General features: G+C 41.4%; 1 protein-coding gene across 3 annotated transcripts in view; it reads right to left on the reverse strand.

Annotated features, from left to right (window-relative positions):
- Nucleotides 1-827: 827 nt before the first annotated feature.
- sugt1 (SGT1 homolog, MIS12 kinetochore complex assembly cochaperone) overlaps nucleotides 828-19,483 on the reverse strand; it is a 35,081-nt gene continuing 16,425 nt past the window's right edge. For all 3 annotated transcript variants that reach the window (XM_054756637.1, XM_054756618.1, XM_054756628.1), the window contains 4 exons: nucleotides 18,235-18,342; nucleotides 7,065-7,155; nucleotides 4,117-4,289; nucleotides 828-3,619 (listed from right to left, as the gene is read on the reverse strand). In XM_054756637.1, coding sequence (XP_054612612.1) covers nucleotides 3,518-3,619; nucleotides 4,117-4,289; nucleotides 7,065-7,155; nucleotides 18,235-18,342 — 474 coding nt within the window. In that variant the 3' untranslated portion in view covers nucleotides 828-3,517. The remainder of the gene's footprint in view (nucleotides 3,620-4,116; nucleotides 4,290-7,064; nucleotides 7,156-18,234; nucleotides 18,343-19,483) is intronic.

Raw genomic sequence — 19,483 nt, forward strand, 5'->3', positions numbered from 1 at the left:
ATACGAGAATTTTATGGGAAGGGTGATGGGGAAAGAAAGGCAAAATAAAATGCCGGGAAAAACGCAAGGGTTGAAAGGTAAGATATGCAGAAAGAAGTTTCCAGACTTCTTTAATGCGAGCTGCATCTCTAGAAGTCTTTCATGAGACTAAAGACTGTGTAACCGTCATGCTACCAGATCTTACCCACGATGCAAAGCGCTTAGCTCCGTTTGATGTCACAATGCCGCCTCAGGCTTGGGTCGGGGGGGGGGAAAGATGAGGGCAGTGAGTTTGTGAGTGTGTCAAGTATCCTGGATGAGGTGTGTGTTTATGAGTGTGTGTGAGAGCGCGCTATAAAGCTAAGAGTTCCATCCCCGCAAATGAGTGTTTGATCGTCCCTGGAGATGAAACGATGTGTGAAGAATTTCACACGTGGTTGAGTGCGAGTGGCTTGATGAGGCGGTTAGGGGGCTGATCCATATTAATGCTCTTGTGCCACAGAAGGCCGCCCACTCATGGTCGCAGCTTCAGCATGTACGCGCTTGTGGAATACGGGAGGGGCATCCACTCCCGCATCTTCAACTGCTCTTCAAGGCTGGGCCAAACATCTCCTGGCATTCTGAGATGATACCGAGCAAAGCTAAATCCTGCAGCTGCAGGACATATCTGAGCCCCCTTCAGTCGTATCAGTGACGCCACATTTCATTCGTCTCAGCACAAACACAGAACTGGGATCCCTGCCATCTCGTATTGATGTTCTCGGGGCTGACGGATCACAACCCCCCGTGAGACTTTCCAACCTGTACGAAACAGTTTTCAGAGACAACAAAACACGTGACAGCATTAGTGAGACACACAGTAAACCTTTTATTGAGACCTTGGATTGAATCACACTGAACAAGCGATGCAAAGCCACGTATTGATGCCGCGGTATCTAGCTGTGTCCAAGAAAATCATTCCCAGTTATCGTTTAAAACAACTAAATTACTTATTGTCAACTATACATTTTTATACATGTGCTGATAACAGGAAGTCATAAAGGGCTTTAAAATAGAAAGGCTGAAGGCAAACAGACGGGTAAATTATGTTCTAAACCCCTGATATGGAAGTCGAATTGGATTGTTTTAAGTGTCAGTCATATCCTAATCCACTTTTTCCTTCTGAATACGTTGGCCTTAAAGAAATCATATAATGCAAATCCAAAGTTTTCAAATTAACAAGAGAGGACAAGGAGGGCTTGTGTGGTTTTGGGAGATGATAATAGGAACTCTACGACCCTGTTTCCACTAAGCAGTACAGTTCAGTTCAGTTCGGTATGGTACCATATTATACCTTAATGGTCAAAAGTTGCAAAGGTTACAGAAATGTTCTATATCGCCACTAGCACTCTGTCATTGGGGTACAAACTGCTGTGGAAAATAGTAGACAGAAAGTCAATACTGCCATGCAACAACTGGATGGGAAAGGAGCATTAAAAAGCATTTTTAATGTTGTTATATTGACGCTAACCAATGATAAAATACTTCTTACCATTAATGAGACTTCTGACGCTGCATGGTTTTGTACTATACTTTCTTTCTTTTCACCATCTTCTTCGTCAAAAGGGTTTGCTCTGCAGAATTACGTAACTGACTATCTCATTAAAGGAAGGAAGTTTACTTCTTGACCTCTCGATGACCCTGGTAGGCTACTGCATTATCCAGTAATAGTCAAGTTTTGGTGTCTGACACAGAAAATATCAGAAGGTCAGCTGGCATATTGTGGTAGAAAATGAATGGATAAAATTAGGGATGCTCTGATACATTGGCCACCGATCAGTACCGAACGATTTCTGTAAAAAAAAAAAAAAAAAAATCGCAAATGCTTTTCAACGGCAATCACAAAAGACGATCACCTGTGGTTAGCACTTTGCAACCAGCAGCGATCCTTTCATGCAGTGTAGTGTCTTTCCCTAACTAACATCTTGGACAGTGTCATCCTCCCACCTTCCCTCAAAACGAAAGCAATCACACCTGCCGTGTGGAACCTAACTGCTAACACATGCCACGAAAACAATTTTGCGGGGGTAAAAAGCTTTAATACGGCAATTAAAGAACAACACTTGACGGAGTATGGCGAGTTTAGGAGGCTCATGACAGCTCACGTCAAACAACAGCTAACGCAGCCACTCACCCGTGTGCGTGTGACCGTCAGACGGCTAAGCTAATAACCCCAAAAATAATTCGGACAAGAGCAGCCTCTCTTAGAGGTGGAATTTTACCAAAGTCTCCTTAAAGAAGGCGTCTCATCCTCTGGAAGTTTCGGGAGTTGTCTAGTAAACATGTTTTTGTCTAAATTTGATTTTATGGTTCCTTTTTTCCCCCCATATAGCCAGTAGCAGGGGTGCAGCCAGGAATTCTGCGTCCCATGAAAAAAAAAAATACTAATTATTATTACTAATTATTATACTATTATAATTACTAATTTCATTAAAAATTACCAATTTCCCTGGCAGTCAAGGGACCTTGAAATCGTCCTGAATTGTCCCCTTTATACAGCACCACTGGCCACCAGCACTCATTATAAATAAATTGAAAAATATATAATTAATCCATAGGTATCGGACGATTTCAGTCCTCCATGATCGGTATTGGAATCGGCAGCATAAAACTCTGATTGGCGCATCCCTAGATAAAATACATAAAGTTTTATAGTTTGAATGTTTTTAACAATGTTTTGACTTTAAAATGTCAGCGAAAGCAATGTAAAATACATTTTATCGTGTTAAGAAATGTGTGAGAGCCAGATGCAGTCATCAAAAGAGCCACATCTGGTGTCAGTCCAAGCTGAAGCCCACCTCTATCCATAGGATAGGCTCCAGCTCAGTCATGACCCTAATGCAGCAGTCGGCGTGGGTTTGATTCTCGACCAGTGTCACAACACCTAGCCATTTGAGTTGCTCATTTTCAGGGGCTCAAAAGTATCTCAGAAAAAGAGTATGTATAAACATAACATGTTCATAATTCACAGTTATTGACCACCTGAAGCCGTGAGGTCACGGCCATGCCCAAATTCGGAGTTTCCTCTTTGTTCTCCTCCTTGTCTTCAAAGAGTGAAAAACATGTTCTGTTGGCTGGAAATGAAGCCACCGACTTGTCCATTGAATTTATTCATCTGCCCTGAGAAAGATAGCAATTTGTTTGATTTCAAATCCAAAATCATAAAGTGCAAATACATGTGGACATAACTATATGTAGCTGCTGCAGCTATCACCAACCTACGCCTACCTACACACTCGGCCCAGGAAACACGAGTCACATCAGAGTGTGCTCTTCCAAACTGCATAGCGGTGGGCTGAACTGAAATGAACTCAACTGAACTGAACTGTACTGGCTGCTGGAAACTGGTCTGAGGGAATGGGCAAAGGAGGAGGAAACTGACTTTTTTTTTTTCCTTCTTAAAACACCTGCTGAACTTTGGAGGGGGTAGATAGGGAACGGCAAGGTCAAACTGAGAGGGAAAAAAAAAGAGGGGGGCGAGACAGAGAGACGGAGGTGTTCAGTACTTCCTCAACTCAACATCATCCGGTGGGCTCACGTCCACTTTTCTCTTGCCCACGTCTTTCCAGTTGGTGCTCAGGACCGTACCATGTGACTCCGTCTGCACAGGCAAAAGAGGCACAGCAAGAAATCACTGCAGTGGAATGTGCTATTTCATTAGCAATCTAGTTATGCAACACCTTCCCTCTGCTTTAAAACGCTTACAGCTTAGATTAGTTGACGACAGCAGTATTGCTTTTATTCATTTAAAAAAAAGAACACTTAAGGGCTCAACCCGACTCAGAAGATCCAGTCGGCTGGCAGTCAGCACTTCACGCTGATGAATTGACTCGTGGGAAAAGATGAAGACCGAAAGTTTTTCTTCCAAAAACTCCATATACAAATAAAAGCGTACAGTGTGCATTATCCACCCAGAGAGCCAAACAACCACATCATGTTTATCTCCGAGACCTGCATCTTTATGCCTCTCTTCCTCATCATCTCACAAGAATTGCGTATGAAACTGTACAAAAAGTGCAGTACAGTAATAGTTATTGCCTACTGCTGGCTCAAAACTCTAACACACTCAAAAGCATGCAGGGCCAGAGTCACACTCACAAAAGACTTGTTCATGGCGCGCTTAATCTCGTCAGAACCATCAGAGTAGATCTGCTGGAAGAGCTTGTTGAGGGCCGCATCTCCCTCCAGCTTCTCATTCTTCTCCTCCTCGTTGATGTCCACCACCATTTTGTCCCATTTGCGGCTGTGGTGGGACGATGACGGGTACTCATCTGATGGGAAGCACATTTGTTTGGAGTGGATGTGCTGTACCCCTTCATTACTGACACAAATTATAGCTTTTACAAAACACTAACAGTTTTCTGATGTCTGTACAGTTGTCCCTCGTTTATCACGGCTAATCGGTTCGAGATTCGACCGCACTAAGTGAATTTCTGCAAAGTAGGATTCTTTATTTACAAATCAACATTTTCGTGGTTAGAGCATAGAAAGCTCTTTAAAGCCCAAAGATCTTTTAAATAAGTTTTTTTTTTTTATCATTATTAGTGTCTTCGAGACATGAAATAACACCCCTATAGTCACCTTTACACTCGTATTACCCAATACAGTTGTCCCTCGTTTATCATGGTTAAATGGTTCCAGACTTGACTGCAACAAATGGATTTTTCTGCAAAGTAAGATTCAATATTAATAAATAGAATATTTTCATAGTTTGAGTAGAAAAAAGCATGATATGACTTTGTAAATATGTTTTTGTAGATATGTTATTTACCATTATTAGAACTCTGTAGACATGAAATGTCACCTTCACACTACTATTATTCTTTGTTTACACCACATTGCACAACTCAGGTGCAGGCTACAAGATCACTGCAGAGATGCAATAGATGGCCGCCGCTTTAAGCATTGCACGCTCCCGAGCTAACTAGCTAGCCTCCAATATATTCATTCTAAACTTAAAGGGTTTCAAACGAAGTGGGGAAGAAGGACAACATTAGAAAGCAAAAGGATAACTCATTTTCACTCCGTAATGTCGGTCATGTCACTAAGTCATGTCGGTCATGCCACGGCTGACTCCATGCAGTGTTAAGGTAATGTAATGTATGGTAATCACCCATCAATGTAACATTACTGACGCCTGGTGACCACAATACTACATAAACTTGTCTTTCAATATTTTTTGACTAATAATAGGCCGTGGTCAGTGATGAAAATTAATACATTTAAAAAAAAAAACGTGATAGAGGGAGCGATTTTCAAACCACAAGTGGCGAGAGACAACTGCAGAGTAGACAAAAGAAAATAAGACATGGTATAGACACACACACACACACACACACACACTCCTAGCCGACAGTTTGTGTTAAGCTTCCTAAATGCTTATATAATAATACTGCCGTACATGTACAGTATTTGTATTTCAGTTAATTTAGGCCAAAAATAATATTTTCTTAAATATGCATAGTTTTGACTAATAACAGCTGTAGCCAGTAAATTTACACGTCCCGTATCCAAGCTGACTACTTTACATTATATCCAATTGCTGTTTCTGTAGTGTCGTCCCATGAAAAAACAAAATATAGTATGACATACAGTCGTCCCTCGCTATACGGCGGTTCGATTATCACTCTCTCACTGTATCCTGTTTTTTAAAAAAATTAATCAATAAATGATTGCTGTTTTGTGGTAGACTGTGGTGTATTATTAGTCAAAAATATGGGAATCTCAAGTGATATGTTGGTTCATGGTCACCAAATATCAGTAATAAAACATTGATGAGACATTACCTGAAATGACATTACCTTAACACTTCAGGAAGTCAATCTTAGCCATGGCATGTCCGACATGATAGAGTAAAAAAAGGTTCTCCTTTCATTCCGTGTGGAAGCGGTATGTTTTTGGCTTCTTAAGTTTAGAAGAAATATATTCAAGGCTAATTGGTTAGCTCGCTAACTGCCGGCCTGAGTCATGCAGCAGAAGAGTTGAGCAATGTGTTGTAAATAAAGAATAATAGGAGTGTCAAGGTGACTATAGGGGTGTTATTTCATGTCTACAGGGCTCTAATAATGTTAAAATTGTATTTAGAAAGTCATAAACAGGTCTTTTATGCTCTGCGTTTATCGCGGTCGCGCCTGGAACCAATTAACCGCTATAAATGAGGGACGACTGTACTGTATATACTGTATGAGTTCACTTTTCATTCAAGGCCTGATAAAAAAAACATTATCCGTGAAGCATGAATACATGAACATGTAAAAATTGTGGGCTTTTTTTTTTTTTTTTTAAACAGTGGTACATGTACGCTGAACAGTTAACCTATAATATCAAGTATTTATAAATGATTATCCACATATGGTGAAGGAGATGTTTTTTTCTGTTTTTTTGCCATCATTTTGAGCTTTTAAATGTTTGTGTGAGACGTCAGCTAACCCACATTGGGTTAAGAAACTTTTATTTCTGAGACATTTTTTTAATATCGCATTTGTATGGAGGGATCACATCATCATTTAATTACTGCATTTCCTGCAAGCCTGCAATAAGAGATGAAGGGGAAGGGTGATAAATGTAATCCAGACACAGATTTGCATAAATAAAGCGTCAAACCAGCAGTCGACATATTGGGGCCAAGTGTGGACATACGGCGTTGTGATCTCATAATATTGGGTGTCAAGGCTTGTGTTCAAAAGTGACATAAGTAAACAGGAAGCCTAACGTTGAGCTGGTTGAATGCAATGGATAGTTTGATTGCATTTTTTTTTTTTTGCGTATTATTTCTATCTCCGTACATGCTTATATAAAATGACTAATCCTGTCAGCAGAACATGTGGGCTAAAATATTGAGTCACATTTAGCTGTCAGAACGCTCCCTTTTTGTCCGTATTTTTTGCTGTCACGCTAATGAAAAGACTGTAGGAGAGCTGAACTGCCCACTTTCATTTTCGTCCTCATAATGATTTTTGCAAAGACAGAAAATGAAGAGGAGGGTTCAGGCAGGCAGAAGTGAGGAGAGTCAAGGGAGGTGGCATCAATGCAGAAACTGGACTGACTGGGATTGAAGTGTTTGATGTTGGATTCCTGTCCCTCTCCTTCCAGATTCTCCCATCGGATGGCATCTGTCTTCTTCATCTTCATCTCCACCTGACAAGACAAGGGGGGGGTGACAGTGAAGAAAGGGGTGGAGGCGGGGGGAAGAAGGGAGATAACAATGTGTAACAAAATGTTTTTCTTTGGTGCGTGGGGACAAAAATAACACTTCTATTAAAGTGACATCTTGAAGGTACAGGACATCAGATCATTACTGAGGCCAGAAAGTCTGTTTGTTCTCTGCTGTCGACTCAGGCTGGGAGTGTGTGCGTGCGTGCGTGCGTGCGAGAACGAGACATTGGGGATACACGGGGGGCACAGCTCAATCTCGTACCTCACTGACAGACATACTGCACTAACGAGATGCCTGTCAGCCAGAGGGCCCGTGTGAGAGATGGAATGAGCAGGATGTGTATGTACAGTATGTGTGTGTTGTGGGAGGATCGGGTGGAATTTGGAGCATCTGATTCAAATCATTACACCAGGAAAACATGGTCGACGAGGAAAACAATACGGCTAACACTGGCGTGGTTGTGCATTTTACGTTGAGCTACATTGACAGGGCACATACCAGCGAGACATGCAAGATGGACCCCCCCCCAAACACACCCACCTCCCTGGCCAAACTCCAGCCCCACGACTGTGCTGCCACCAACCATTAATGATGCGTGCGTCTGATATGTGCGTCCGTGTGCATGTGAAAGGCAGTGCTGGTTATGTCGGTGCAATTAGGGGACATTTCTGCTCTGCTGGGCAATGCGATGCTTCATTTATGAGGGCCAGGATTGGAGAGGGAACCGGAGGTGGACAATGTCAGCAACAAGGAGAGCAGCAAGGATGAGGGAAGCGGGAAAAAAAGACAAGACACTAACCTTCGTGTCAAAAGACGCAGAGATTCCTGCTACCTAATTAATTACAGAGCTGCCAACCTTGAAGACATTTCTTACGTACAACCCCCTTGAAATGGAGGGGTTCTTTAATGCGTGTGCATTCAATTTCAGTTATACATATTTAAACAGAAAGCTTTGTGTTACGATTAGTTATTAATAGCAACATCGAAATGTTGATGTTTTTGTATCACATTATGCCTTTTGCTCAATTTATTTATATTTTATTTTATTTCTATGTGCCGTGAGCCAAGAAAATAATGAGCCCCTGGGCCGCATTTTGGACACCGCTGCTTTTATGGCATCAACACTGTGAGCAACCACAACTTTCATCGACTATTTAGCCTGTGAGCTTGCCTTCGCGAGTGAACAATGGTAATTAAAGAGACAGGAATCGTGGAATTGGCCAGTAACAAATGAATCTATTGCTGAACATGGAATCTCATGGAAACTGACATGATGTGAATGAAATGCTGTCGTCGTGAGGAGGAGGATCGTTTGTGTGGGGAGGTATTTCCCCGGTGGAACGCTCAATCGTGGCGGAATCTCCTCACGTAACCTGCACTGCAAGAACTATATTTCAAGAAAGTTAAAAAAGTCCCATTTTAAGAAACCACTTCTTATTTTTTTTCCTGAAAAGAAAAAATATCTTATATTAAGAAAGTATAGCTAGCCAGATCTCAGCTTTTTTTTTTGCCAGAAATTACTCATTTTTTGTAATAACAAGCTAAAAACCTTATTTTGAGTTTTCCTCAACAACAGATTCATATGCATTTCTCTTAAAATAAGAATAAAAATGGTTTCTAAACTTTCTAAATTTAAGAACGGACTCAAATACAGAAAATGTATCTACAGTATACTGCAAAAACTAAATTTCAAGAAAGTTAAAAAAAAGGCCCATTTCAGGCAACCATTTCTTCAAGATTTGCTGATTTCGGATTTTAGATACAATCACACTTTTTTCTTAAAAAAAAGAAAAAATTGCTGAAAAGCTCAGACCGCTGAAGAAGTAACCGACATAACTAACATGCCGACAGGGGGAGCCCTTAGCTGCACGGTGGGCTGAATGGTTAGCATGTTGGCTCCACAATCAGGCAACACAGGTTCAAATCCCATCGGAAAACCTCAGTCCTTCCAACATTTCAAAACTATGCATGATAGGTCATTTGGAGACTACAAAAATTGTCCACAAGTATGAATGGTTGTTTGTTTACAGGAAAATGTCTCTTAAAGAACGATACTCCCATATCTAGAATATGTAAAACATTTCACATAAATCTAGCTACATGAAAGCACATTTTATCTCAATTTAGGAATCTTATAAGAGCATTTGACTTACTTCTAATGGGCGCCACACACGGGAGGCGACATCGCCTCGACTCCATTCGTTTTCAATGGAACCTCCAGCCAAGTGACACGCAAAAGTAATGCGTGTGAAAGTTTGTGCTCATGCGTGTCATGCGACGCGATCCCAGAAAGTTGAAAAATGTTAAACTTTTCATCGCTGTCGCCCAGACGAGGACCAATCAGCGGGAGTTTCATTGATCGACCAATGAGCGGACAGGATGCTAATCAGTACGTTATACTCGCTGTGTCAGATTTCCCGGGGCTATTTGACATTTCTTAAAAAAAAAAAAAAAAAAAAAAAAAAAAGAATATAGAGATATACAGAAAAAAGCAGCGGTATGGGAACTCGTTGGCGCCAGAGTAAACATATGGGGTAAGTTTACATTAATTTACACGGACATTTATGTACGTTTATCTTCAATACAAGCAAGATCCAATACTAGCAAGAGTACTCCATCAACATCGGCTGCTTTTCCTCCTCTGAACTACTTTGATACCCCAAAATTCCCTCCACATCTGACAGCCAATCAAACTGTGGGAGACTCCCGTGTGTATGGTTTCATACGCGATGGCGATGACGATGACTTTCGCCAGTTATGGTCGGTTGTCGCCTCCCGTGTGTGGCGCCCATTATTACCTTGTAATAAGAACATTTGGATCTAATTTGGAAAAAAAAACAACTAATTTCATAGGGCACTCTTGAGTCTTTTTGCAGCAGGACCTAATCGATGCGTGGCAACACTCAGTGGCTCTGAAATCATACTACAAGCCGACCACTCGCAGCCTTAATGTTCAGCGTTGCCGCAGCTCGAGGATTTTTGTTTTCCCCCCAGGAGGTGCACGTCACACTACGTGCAGACTTAAAAAGGAAACTGAAACCGGCGAAATGCAACAAAACGTGTACCTGGGAGCAGAGAAGCGTACAAGCGTATTCACGAGTCAAGATGCGTGCCGTGTAGGAAGTGTACATCCTGACAGGTCTGTAATTACTGGTGTGTAAGTGGTTTGGGCTCCACCAACGGCCACGTTAGTGGATGGATCAGTGCAGAGACAAAATTAACTTGGGGCTCACCTACAGTATGAGGGGGCCGTAGCAAAAACAAAAACAGAATTGGAATGGTCCAGATTTAAGTTAATAATTGCAATTGCACATTTACAGCTGGCTTTGTTGTGATCTGCCACTTTGCTTAATTTAACCCATTATTGTTATGTTTATTGTGAATTTAACAAAAAAAAGAATTTATAACAGATATAACACTATGCTCAGAACTTTGCAATCAAACCATCACCAAGATTAACACTACTAGCAAGCAGAAACATATTTAAACGTAGCTGTGTTGAAACGACTGAAATTGGGGGGCGTGCAATACGTGTTTTTCATCTTCTCTTCCAGCAGTGTCTCACCGGTATCAAAGAAGAGAGACATCTTTCAGGAGAAGACAACTCCGAATCAAAGGGGAGTAGAATTGATCTGCATCACATTGATGTTGTCCTATTTGTTTACATGAGGGCAAAACAGGAGCAACGCCTTTTTAGCACAACACTAAAGAGGTAACAGTGTCAAATGAGCATTTTTGACACAACTCTTTAATTGAATCATATCACGGCTTGCATTTCTGGTAAGCAAAAAACACTATTCTATCTCTAGATCAAATTAGTTTACTAAAAAGCGCGGGAACGTCTGAGACAGTACGGCTCATTTCATTTTGACATGATGCATCAGCAAGGGATCATATTATGTAACACTAAACGCTGCTAATTGACACTTATGAAGGAGTGTTTACTTTAATTCTTTATTCTCGTTATTTAAGAAAAAAAACATTTGTTTCCAGCTGCTCTTCTTAAGCCGGAAGTCTGATCAACTAATAAAATGTCCATTTGGAAAAAAAAAACATGGTGTTCCTTCGGTGCTTAATGTGGCGGCCCTTGTCTTTGTGCATGCACGTGTGTGTGTGTGTTTATGTGTGCGTGCTCCTGGGCCATACAACATTAATCTGCTGCCACATCTGCGTTTCCTGGCTTTTAACGACATGGCAGGCCGGGCGCTGCGTGCGTTTCCGTGTGTGTGACAGGCAAAGCGACGGCCTGTAAAGGGATGTGACAGCACAGCCACATGGAGGGCCACCACCCTCAGGACCTCGGGGCCACACACACAACACACACAGGCAACCGTGGACACACATACATGCTATTTACAGAGGGGCACTGGGGTCTCGTGTCACTTGTCAACTGCCCCCCCCCCCCAAGCATCTTCTCTCTTTTTTTACGTAACCCTGCGAATTTCCAAACCGCCTCGCCTAAAAAGATACAAACGAAAGAAATCTCAACATTTTCGGACACTGACAGGCATGAAAATTAAAGAGGGGAGACGCTACATTAGCTATTTGCAGGGAAAAGATTAGGTCAAAATAAATGCGGAATCAAAGCTGTGTCGGAAGTGTGTGTTTGTATGTGCACGCACATATCAGCCGTCTGTTCTGATCAAACACACTCGTGAGTAATTGGCTCCCCGTTGTCGCAGTGACCCCTGCGGTTGGAATGTCTGTCGTGGTTGAGGACAGGAAGAGGTCATACTGACGATAATGTGCTACCACTGACACACACTTTATGTAAACGGCACAAGTGTGTCGAATGTTGAAATGACTGTTTGGCCTCTGTATTCTTATTTCAATGTGTGTCTGTATGTGCACGAGCGCACTCACACACGCCTGGCTTATCACCCCTACCCCCCGTTAAGTTGTCTTTAAAGACAGTGAGGACATGAAGCTTCATGCCGGGCAGACAGACAGACGTTGGTTGGAATCAACAGCACCCGGAACGATGTATTTTTTAAAACGCTCATTAGGGATGCATGCCAAATGTGGAGAAACTTGATTTGCTGTTGTTGATTTGAATTTTCCCCCCCAGTGGCTTCTTGGCTTGAGAAAATTAAAACAGCTTGAGAAAACCGTAATGAGAGGCTTTGAGAAAGTGGCGATTTGTGAGGCTCGCTCACATTGTGCACACATCACCTACACACTTAATGAGGACATTTTCAAGGGTCAGTGACATGATTTACCATCTTTGCTTCAATATGTTATATTGTTTGTAATTATGTTCTACATTGTTTTTTTTTTTTTGCGAAAGGTAAATTCACAAAAGCAGAATAAAACCCTTCTCGAAGTAGCTCGCCGACTTGGTTCAGTATATTTATCATCAAAATAGTAGTCATGCCAAAATGTCGTATTGCTGCTGGATGTTCATAGTGTCCGAGTGATACTGTAAGTCTGTTTTCTTTTCCAAAAGGTGAAGATTTAAGACTACAATGGAAAAAGAAACTACAGACAAATGGTCGCCCACCTCAAGTTCTGTTCTGTTGTTTGGAGTGAACAATTCACTGATGACTGCTATGAAGGAACACCTTTACAAGAAGCATTTGGCTTGAACTTACGGTATAAGCACATTTTGGAAAAGGACGCTATTCCTGATGTGGTAGACAAGAAAAAAGACAAGAACAACAAACGTGAAAGTTGCCACAGAACAGTAAGTCATGTCTTGTTTGCATATTGTATTCTAAACACCACCATAGCGACAAACCTGTACAGCATTATACATGTTATATAAACATCTTTTCACAGTGATATGTTGACTGCAGGGGGCAGGGGCAGCGGAATATCTAATAAAATAAAAGTGCTATAAAGACCCCTTTTACGCTCATTAAGAAGTTGATTTAAAACAATAACTGAAGGATAAGCAAATCCACAGTAATTTACACTTACCATTCTGTGTTTTGAAGGCGACCAGTCTTCATTTTCATGTCTTAAGACCATGTTCTGCAAGTTCTCTATTTAATCTCCAAATATTTCTCCCTTCTTTTCTCCTTGAAAACTATTGACACATCGCTCAAATCTTTGCTACAATCACTGTAAACATCCTCTGTCTCGTACACCACTATGTTTGTTTACCTGAGTGATGGTACTCAGATGACGTCACTTCCGTAAATGATGCTTTGCTGCGACGAGTTCGTCATGGCTGGTATAAATGTAATTTTTTGAAATTTTGAAACAATGTAGAACATAATTTAAATATACAAAATATTTAAGCGAAGTAGATAAATCATGTCAGTGACCCTTTAAGTCATCTCGGAAAGGCTGCCATTAGCAATGAGGGCGTGTGTGTGTGTGTGTGTGTGTGTGTGTGTGTGTGGGTGGGGTGGGGTGGGGTGGGGTGGGGGCGTGTGTGTCTATGGGCCATGTGTACCCAAGGAGCCCAGTGGACCAGTAAACAGTCAAGGCTTTGTGAGTGAGCTGAGAGTTTGAACACTCTGCTGAGTTAACCTTGAAGTAGGTGCATGTGTGTGTGTGTGTGTGTGTGCGCGCACTATAGGGTGTGTAAGAGCAGGCAGTGTGTACGTGTCCATAAGGAAGACTGACAATGGAAAGATAAAGATGGATATAAGAAGGACAAAATGGCAGCACGACTGTAGATATACAAGAGGCTTTCTAAAATCATTGAAAGCTGTGGTGTCTTTCAAACTGGGCCCGTGTTTAAGTTGCAGCACACGTGCACCTCTGGTATGCAGTGTCCGCTGTTGCCATGGAAAAGTCAGAGTGTTTTTTTTTTTTTTCTGTGCAACTTAGCCTCAGCTCAGCACTCTGCAGCCAGCAGAGACGATGGGCAGAATGTTCTTTCTAACTAATTTCTTCACTCTGAATTTTAAATCATTTGTCCAACCGCTGTGAAAAAGTACTGTTCTTCCATTCTCTCCATGCCCTCACTGAGGCAATATCACTGATTCGAAGATCTTACAATGGACATCGTAGGTCAACATGCCCTGTCCAAATACCAGGTTTTGAATTTTTCGGAACATCGCAATGTTAGTACCGGTTCCCTTCAATACTCAAGACTTGATGCCCAACCCTACTTATATATAAGCTGTTTGAGTAGAACAAACATCTTAGATGTCTATTTAATTGTCATTTTTGGAGGTGTTTGACTTCGCCATGAGAGTTTCAAAGTAAATTTGCAGCGAGCTAGCTTCAAAGTAAAGCCTCTGAAATGGAACTCAGAGTCTTTGAGAACTTATCAGTTATCTGAGCTAGCAAGTAGAGACCAAACATTCGTAAGAGCATTTGAATTGAAAAATATTCTGACTTTGGGTCGCCACTTAAGTGGTGATGGTGGGTTGCAGCCAAGCCAGTTGAGAACCACTGGCTTAAATGACAGCATTCAGTCTGTTTAGATAGGATTCTATCTTCACCTCACCACAATATTTGCACTCTTCCTCCTAAAAGTAACTCAACCTGTCACTGAAAGAGCATCTCTTGTACACGGCACCCTCCAGGAATTAGGTCTGAGTATTTTCCTCATTCAAAGTGGTTTCTTCATTATTTGGATGTATGGTCAAGCTGAGAATGAACAAACTCCCATCATCACTAAATCCTCAGTTCCAGTTGAAGAACTAAAACAACAAGATGATGCATGATGAATCATGGGTATGGTGTTCTAGTGATAGACACCGTTACTTCGGAAACAAACTATTTTTTTTCAAATTGTGGAAAAAATAAAGAAAAAGCACGTGAGAAAGGGAGTTACGGTCTGAAAACAGCATGGCTTTTTTGGCAACAATTCCAAAAGGTAGTTTAGTACACATCACACTGAGAAGCGTGGCGTTGGAAGCGATGGTGTTTTTCTTCCGCTGGAGTGACTTAGGAACAGCTCCAAATACAAGTCAGTTTTGGCCCAAACCCTTCAAATGTCTGCAACTGCCAATGAACAATTCCAGCATTGTCTGAAGCTGCAGACTAATAGCAACACACAAAGAGTTTCACTTAAAAAGAGGTCACTACAAGTTATTGTCTTTTGGTAAATGTAACGCAGCAGCTTCTTTAATGCTCTCTCCCAACTTATCCACTCTTGTGTAAATATTTTGTGTGTCTAATCGATGCAAAGACACCTTTGTATTGAACCAATCAATTGTTTAAAGGCTTTCAACCCAGCACGTACACCAAAACTTTAAGATTTAGAAACTAAAATATACTTCTCTCTGCAAATTATACCAATAAAAACACCAGAAACTAAAACTTTAGTCCTTACACTGAAAACATAACCTGACAGCGGACACGACTTTAAATCTGCACAGAGTCATTAAGAGCCAAGCTGTAATACCCACTAATTAGTTTATGGGTTTAAAAAAGTGCCCTTTCTACTCATTAGGCCTATAATCACTTCAAAAGTGCTGAGGTATTTGAAGGGAGTGTAGCCTGAATGACTGTGAGCGGCCTGAGGATTTGAGTATATATGGGTGAATCTCTGACCTGACTGTGCACAGCCAGAGAGGATTTTCTCATTTCTTCACCAGCTTCGGAGAGCTTTACCTGCATTAAGGATCTATGGACAGTGAAAGCCCAGTTTTACACCGTTTTAAAAGGAAGAGATTATGATCTAGTTGCTCAAGTAACTATTACAATTTAAAAATGTAACTTCAGAAAAGAAAAGCTCTCTTGGAAAATTGTTATTAAAAAAAGTCACCTAAAATATGTTTGCTTCCTTATTGTTTGGTGCCCGACCTACGATTATTCTGTGTAGTTGCATGACTTTGCTGATTTTGCCAAACATTGCAATTAAGAATTAGGGACCGACCACCGATCAGATCGACTGTTTTTCGTGAAAAAAAGCACATGATTGGCGTATGCCTTTCAAAGCAGATCACAAACCCCGATTACCTGTGGCACATATTGCAGCCTACAGAAAACAGTGTGTGTAGTGTAGTGTCCTGCTCTAATGTCTTCTGTAGCATCCCCCTTTCCGTTTCCTTTACACTGCGCAGGCATTCAGATGCAAACCAAAACAACCATGTCCGTGTGTGGAACTTTTCTGCCATTTGTGAGGGTGATGTAAAGTTTCACATCCTGCAACACATGCCACGAAAAATATATTGCGGGGGTAGCACGTTTAATAGCTTTAATTTAATATGGCATTTGAAGAACAAACATTTTGACGGAGTAGTTGAGTTTTTGAGGCTCACGGTGAAGCATTAGTCAAACGCCAGATAACATAGTCATCACTCGCCTGTATGTGCGTGAAAGTCCAGAAGGCTAAGCAAATAACCCCAAAAAAAATTGAATTCATCGGACTAGATGAGCAGCCTTTCTCAGCAGTGGAAGACACTGGGTTCTGCCGACTGCTCTATCACTTTGGGCTCCGCTACCTGCTACCTGGAAGGAAATTTTTCACAGATGTAGCACTGCAGTCTGAGGTCCATCAGACAAGGTACTCTCACATCAGAAAGTCTCCTTATTCGGAAGCAGATTTGAAATTCATAAGCTTGGTTCCTTTTTGACTGGCAGCACAACGAGACGTACCAGAGGCCGGTTGTGGAGTTTGGCTCCTTTTTTCTTTGGTGGCATGACGTAATGTGGTGGTGGTGGACCTAGGCTCCTTTTTTCCTTGGCAGCATTACATGATGTGCCGGTAGTGGAGCTGGGCTCCTTTTTACCTTGGCAGCATTACGTGATGTGCTGGTAGTGGAGCTGGGCTCCTTTTTACCTTGGCAGCATTACGTGATGTGCTGGTGGTGGAGCTTGGCTCCTTTTTTCCCTTGGTGTATGAAGTGATGTGCATAAGGTGACGCTTCAGAGGAAGGTAGCTGCACTTTTTCCCCCCCGAATGTGATCAGAATGTTTGGAATGCTGTTGGAATACCATAAGAATATTTAGAATGCAGTCAGAGCGCAATTTGAATACCTTTTGAATACAGTTCAATATGTTTCCACTTCAAATCCACCTTGAACGTTTTTAGTATGCTCAAAACATTCGGGTCGGCCACAAGAATGGGCCTTAATATTTGGAATGCATTCAAAATTTTAAGACTGCACTTTGAATATCCAGGAATAAACCACAAATTTTCATTCCGAAGGCATTCTGGCGCATTCTACCTCTAGTGTGACTAGAAGTAAAAAAGAAGGCTTCTCATCCTCTGTAAGTTTCATGATTGACATATATTCTCTTGAAAAAAAAAAGGTGATTTTATTGTTCTTTTTTTCAGATCATATAGCCAATAGCATAGATGCAGCCAGGAATCAAGAAAAAAAAAAATCACCCCCACCTTTTTAAAATTGTAATAATTGCCTATTTTTGGTCCCAACTTTCCCCCCATAGGGCACCTCTTGGCAATAGCACTCATCATAAATACATTGACGCATGTGATCTGTACCGAATCAGCTGTTCTCACTCATGGTTGATCGGACTCAGCAGCATAAAGCCTTGATAGGAGTATCCCACTTAAGAATGAAGACTATTAGATCCTTCTCTGCTGAATTGAGCCGTCTTTACAATGTTCATTTAGAACAGGTAAGGTACATGTACTAATGGAAATAACTAAGGAAATCACCAACACTCATGATTATTGTGTTGGCTATTATAGTTTGTAGCATACCCTAAGTGTCAAGACTAGGAACAAAGTGGAATGATACAGACTATCAATTAACTTAAGCAAAAATAAAATTAGGTTATTCGGCAACAGCAGAAAAGACATTGAAACAAATAAGATGCGGGAATGCTGAATTGAGCAAGTGGAACCATATTATGTTCCTCATTGTAGATTTTAAGCATATTCCAAACAAACTATGCCATACCTATTGCCATTAACTTGGTTTAAGGTTGTGGAACAAAATCATGCTGGTTTCTCCCCATGTTCTTTAACACCAAGCAATAAACAGCATGTGCCTTTTAGTGCATATTGGACAATTTAACACAACTGACATTTTTGACAGTTTGTTTCTGCCTCATGAACTTGTCTTCTGTTGCACTGAACTGTCAAAACATTTCAAATATCTGAAAGCCCTGTGACTCATTCAGAAACAAGCGACGCTGTCCATTTTAACATAATTTTCCTCATGAATGTTCACAGTATACCTTACCTTAGTGGTGAGGATCTTGAAGGTGCTCTGCTGTGGGACGATGGGATGCAGAAGGTGGAGATTGAGGTTGTAGTTTTCCCCAGACGCGAGCCTTATTGAGGCCGAGAGCTGGAGAAACAGCATAGATGTCAGGTATTTACACAAATGCAGTAAACAAGCAGTTAAAACAAATATGAATACAATTTATATCGGATCATTTCAGTACTTTCAATTCTACACAAAAGGTGAAAATTCATTTAAAATTCAGGATATTGTTGACTCCAAATCAAAGCGCTAAAGACTTTAGAGCCCGAAGATGTCAGCATGTCCGCAAGAATAAGCATCTGATCTGGCTAGTGTGACAGCCAGAATTCTGCTGCTGTCCCCTACAGCTGCAGAGTGATTAGAGACGATGGAGGGTCAGACAGCTCCTAACAGCCTGTCACTCATTGAGAGAGGATGGGTGGCTTGTTAGCTTACAGGGGCATGGCCTCGGCTCTGGCCCAAATCCCCACACACATATCACACGATTAAAGTTGCCCCGATATAGAACATTACTAGAACGCTACACAAGCTGAAATTACAACAAAGCAGCTGTGCTTCATTAGGACATAAATGAACAAAATCTTAAGAGAGTTGCCTGGTCGTTTTTTGGCAATCAAAGCCTTAATATTCATTGTAGTGATGAATTCCTGTGCTGTCTGTACATATTGGGCTGCAGCACACTCATCCACCAGGGAAAATAAATGCAACTCTTGCCTTTCATCTTTAAATTTCCTTTGTAAATAGTGACCTAATAAAAATATGTGAGCGCATCTGCGCTTCACAACACAGAGGGAGCTTTGGTGTGAAACACAGATAAGTGACTGCGATTTAGAGAGAGTAAACTATTTCTTTTGAAATGAGGGTAAACTTCATTTATTCCATGGAGGAAAGACAAAGCTGCTCCCTGGGGTGCCCTGCAGTTAGCCCTCAGAGAGAGGGGAAGAGAAGTGAGGAGAGAAAATAACAGAGAAAAAGAAAGACTGTTGTCCCCGGGGGCAGCCACTAGGGCTGATCCACTTGTACCTTCTATCTTCAGACAATTAGGAGGTTGGAGAATGTGCAGTGGGTAAATTGTTCTTAGATCTGTACTTTGGGGCAATGCTAACAAGGCACCACTGGAGGCATAGTTGGGTCTGTGGGGAGTGTGTGTGGATGTGTGTTTGTGAGAAAGTGTAGTTTTGTAGGAGACCCATCTAATGGAACCCCTGGAGGAACCCACCCCTGT

This window comes from Dunckerocampus dactyliophorus, chromosome 2 (assembly GCF_027744805.1).
Source record: "Dunckerocampus dactyliophorus isolate RoL2022-P2 chromosome 2, RoL_Ddac_1.1, whole genome shotgun sequence".
Taxonomy (NCBI): domain Eukaryota; kingdom Metazoa; phylum Chordata; class Actinopteri; order Syngnathiformes; family Syngnathidae; genus Dunckerocampus; species Dunckerocampus dactyliophorus.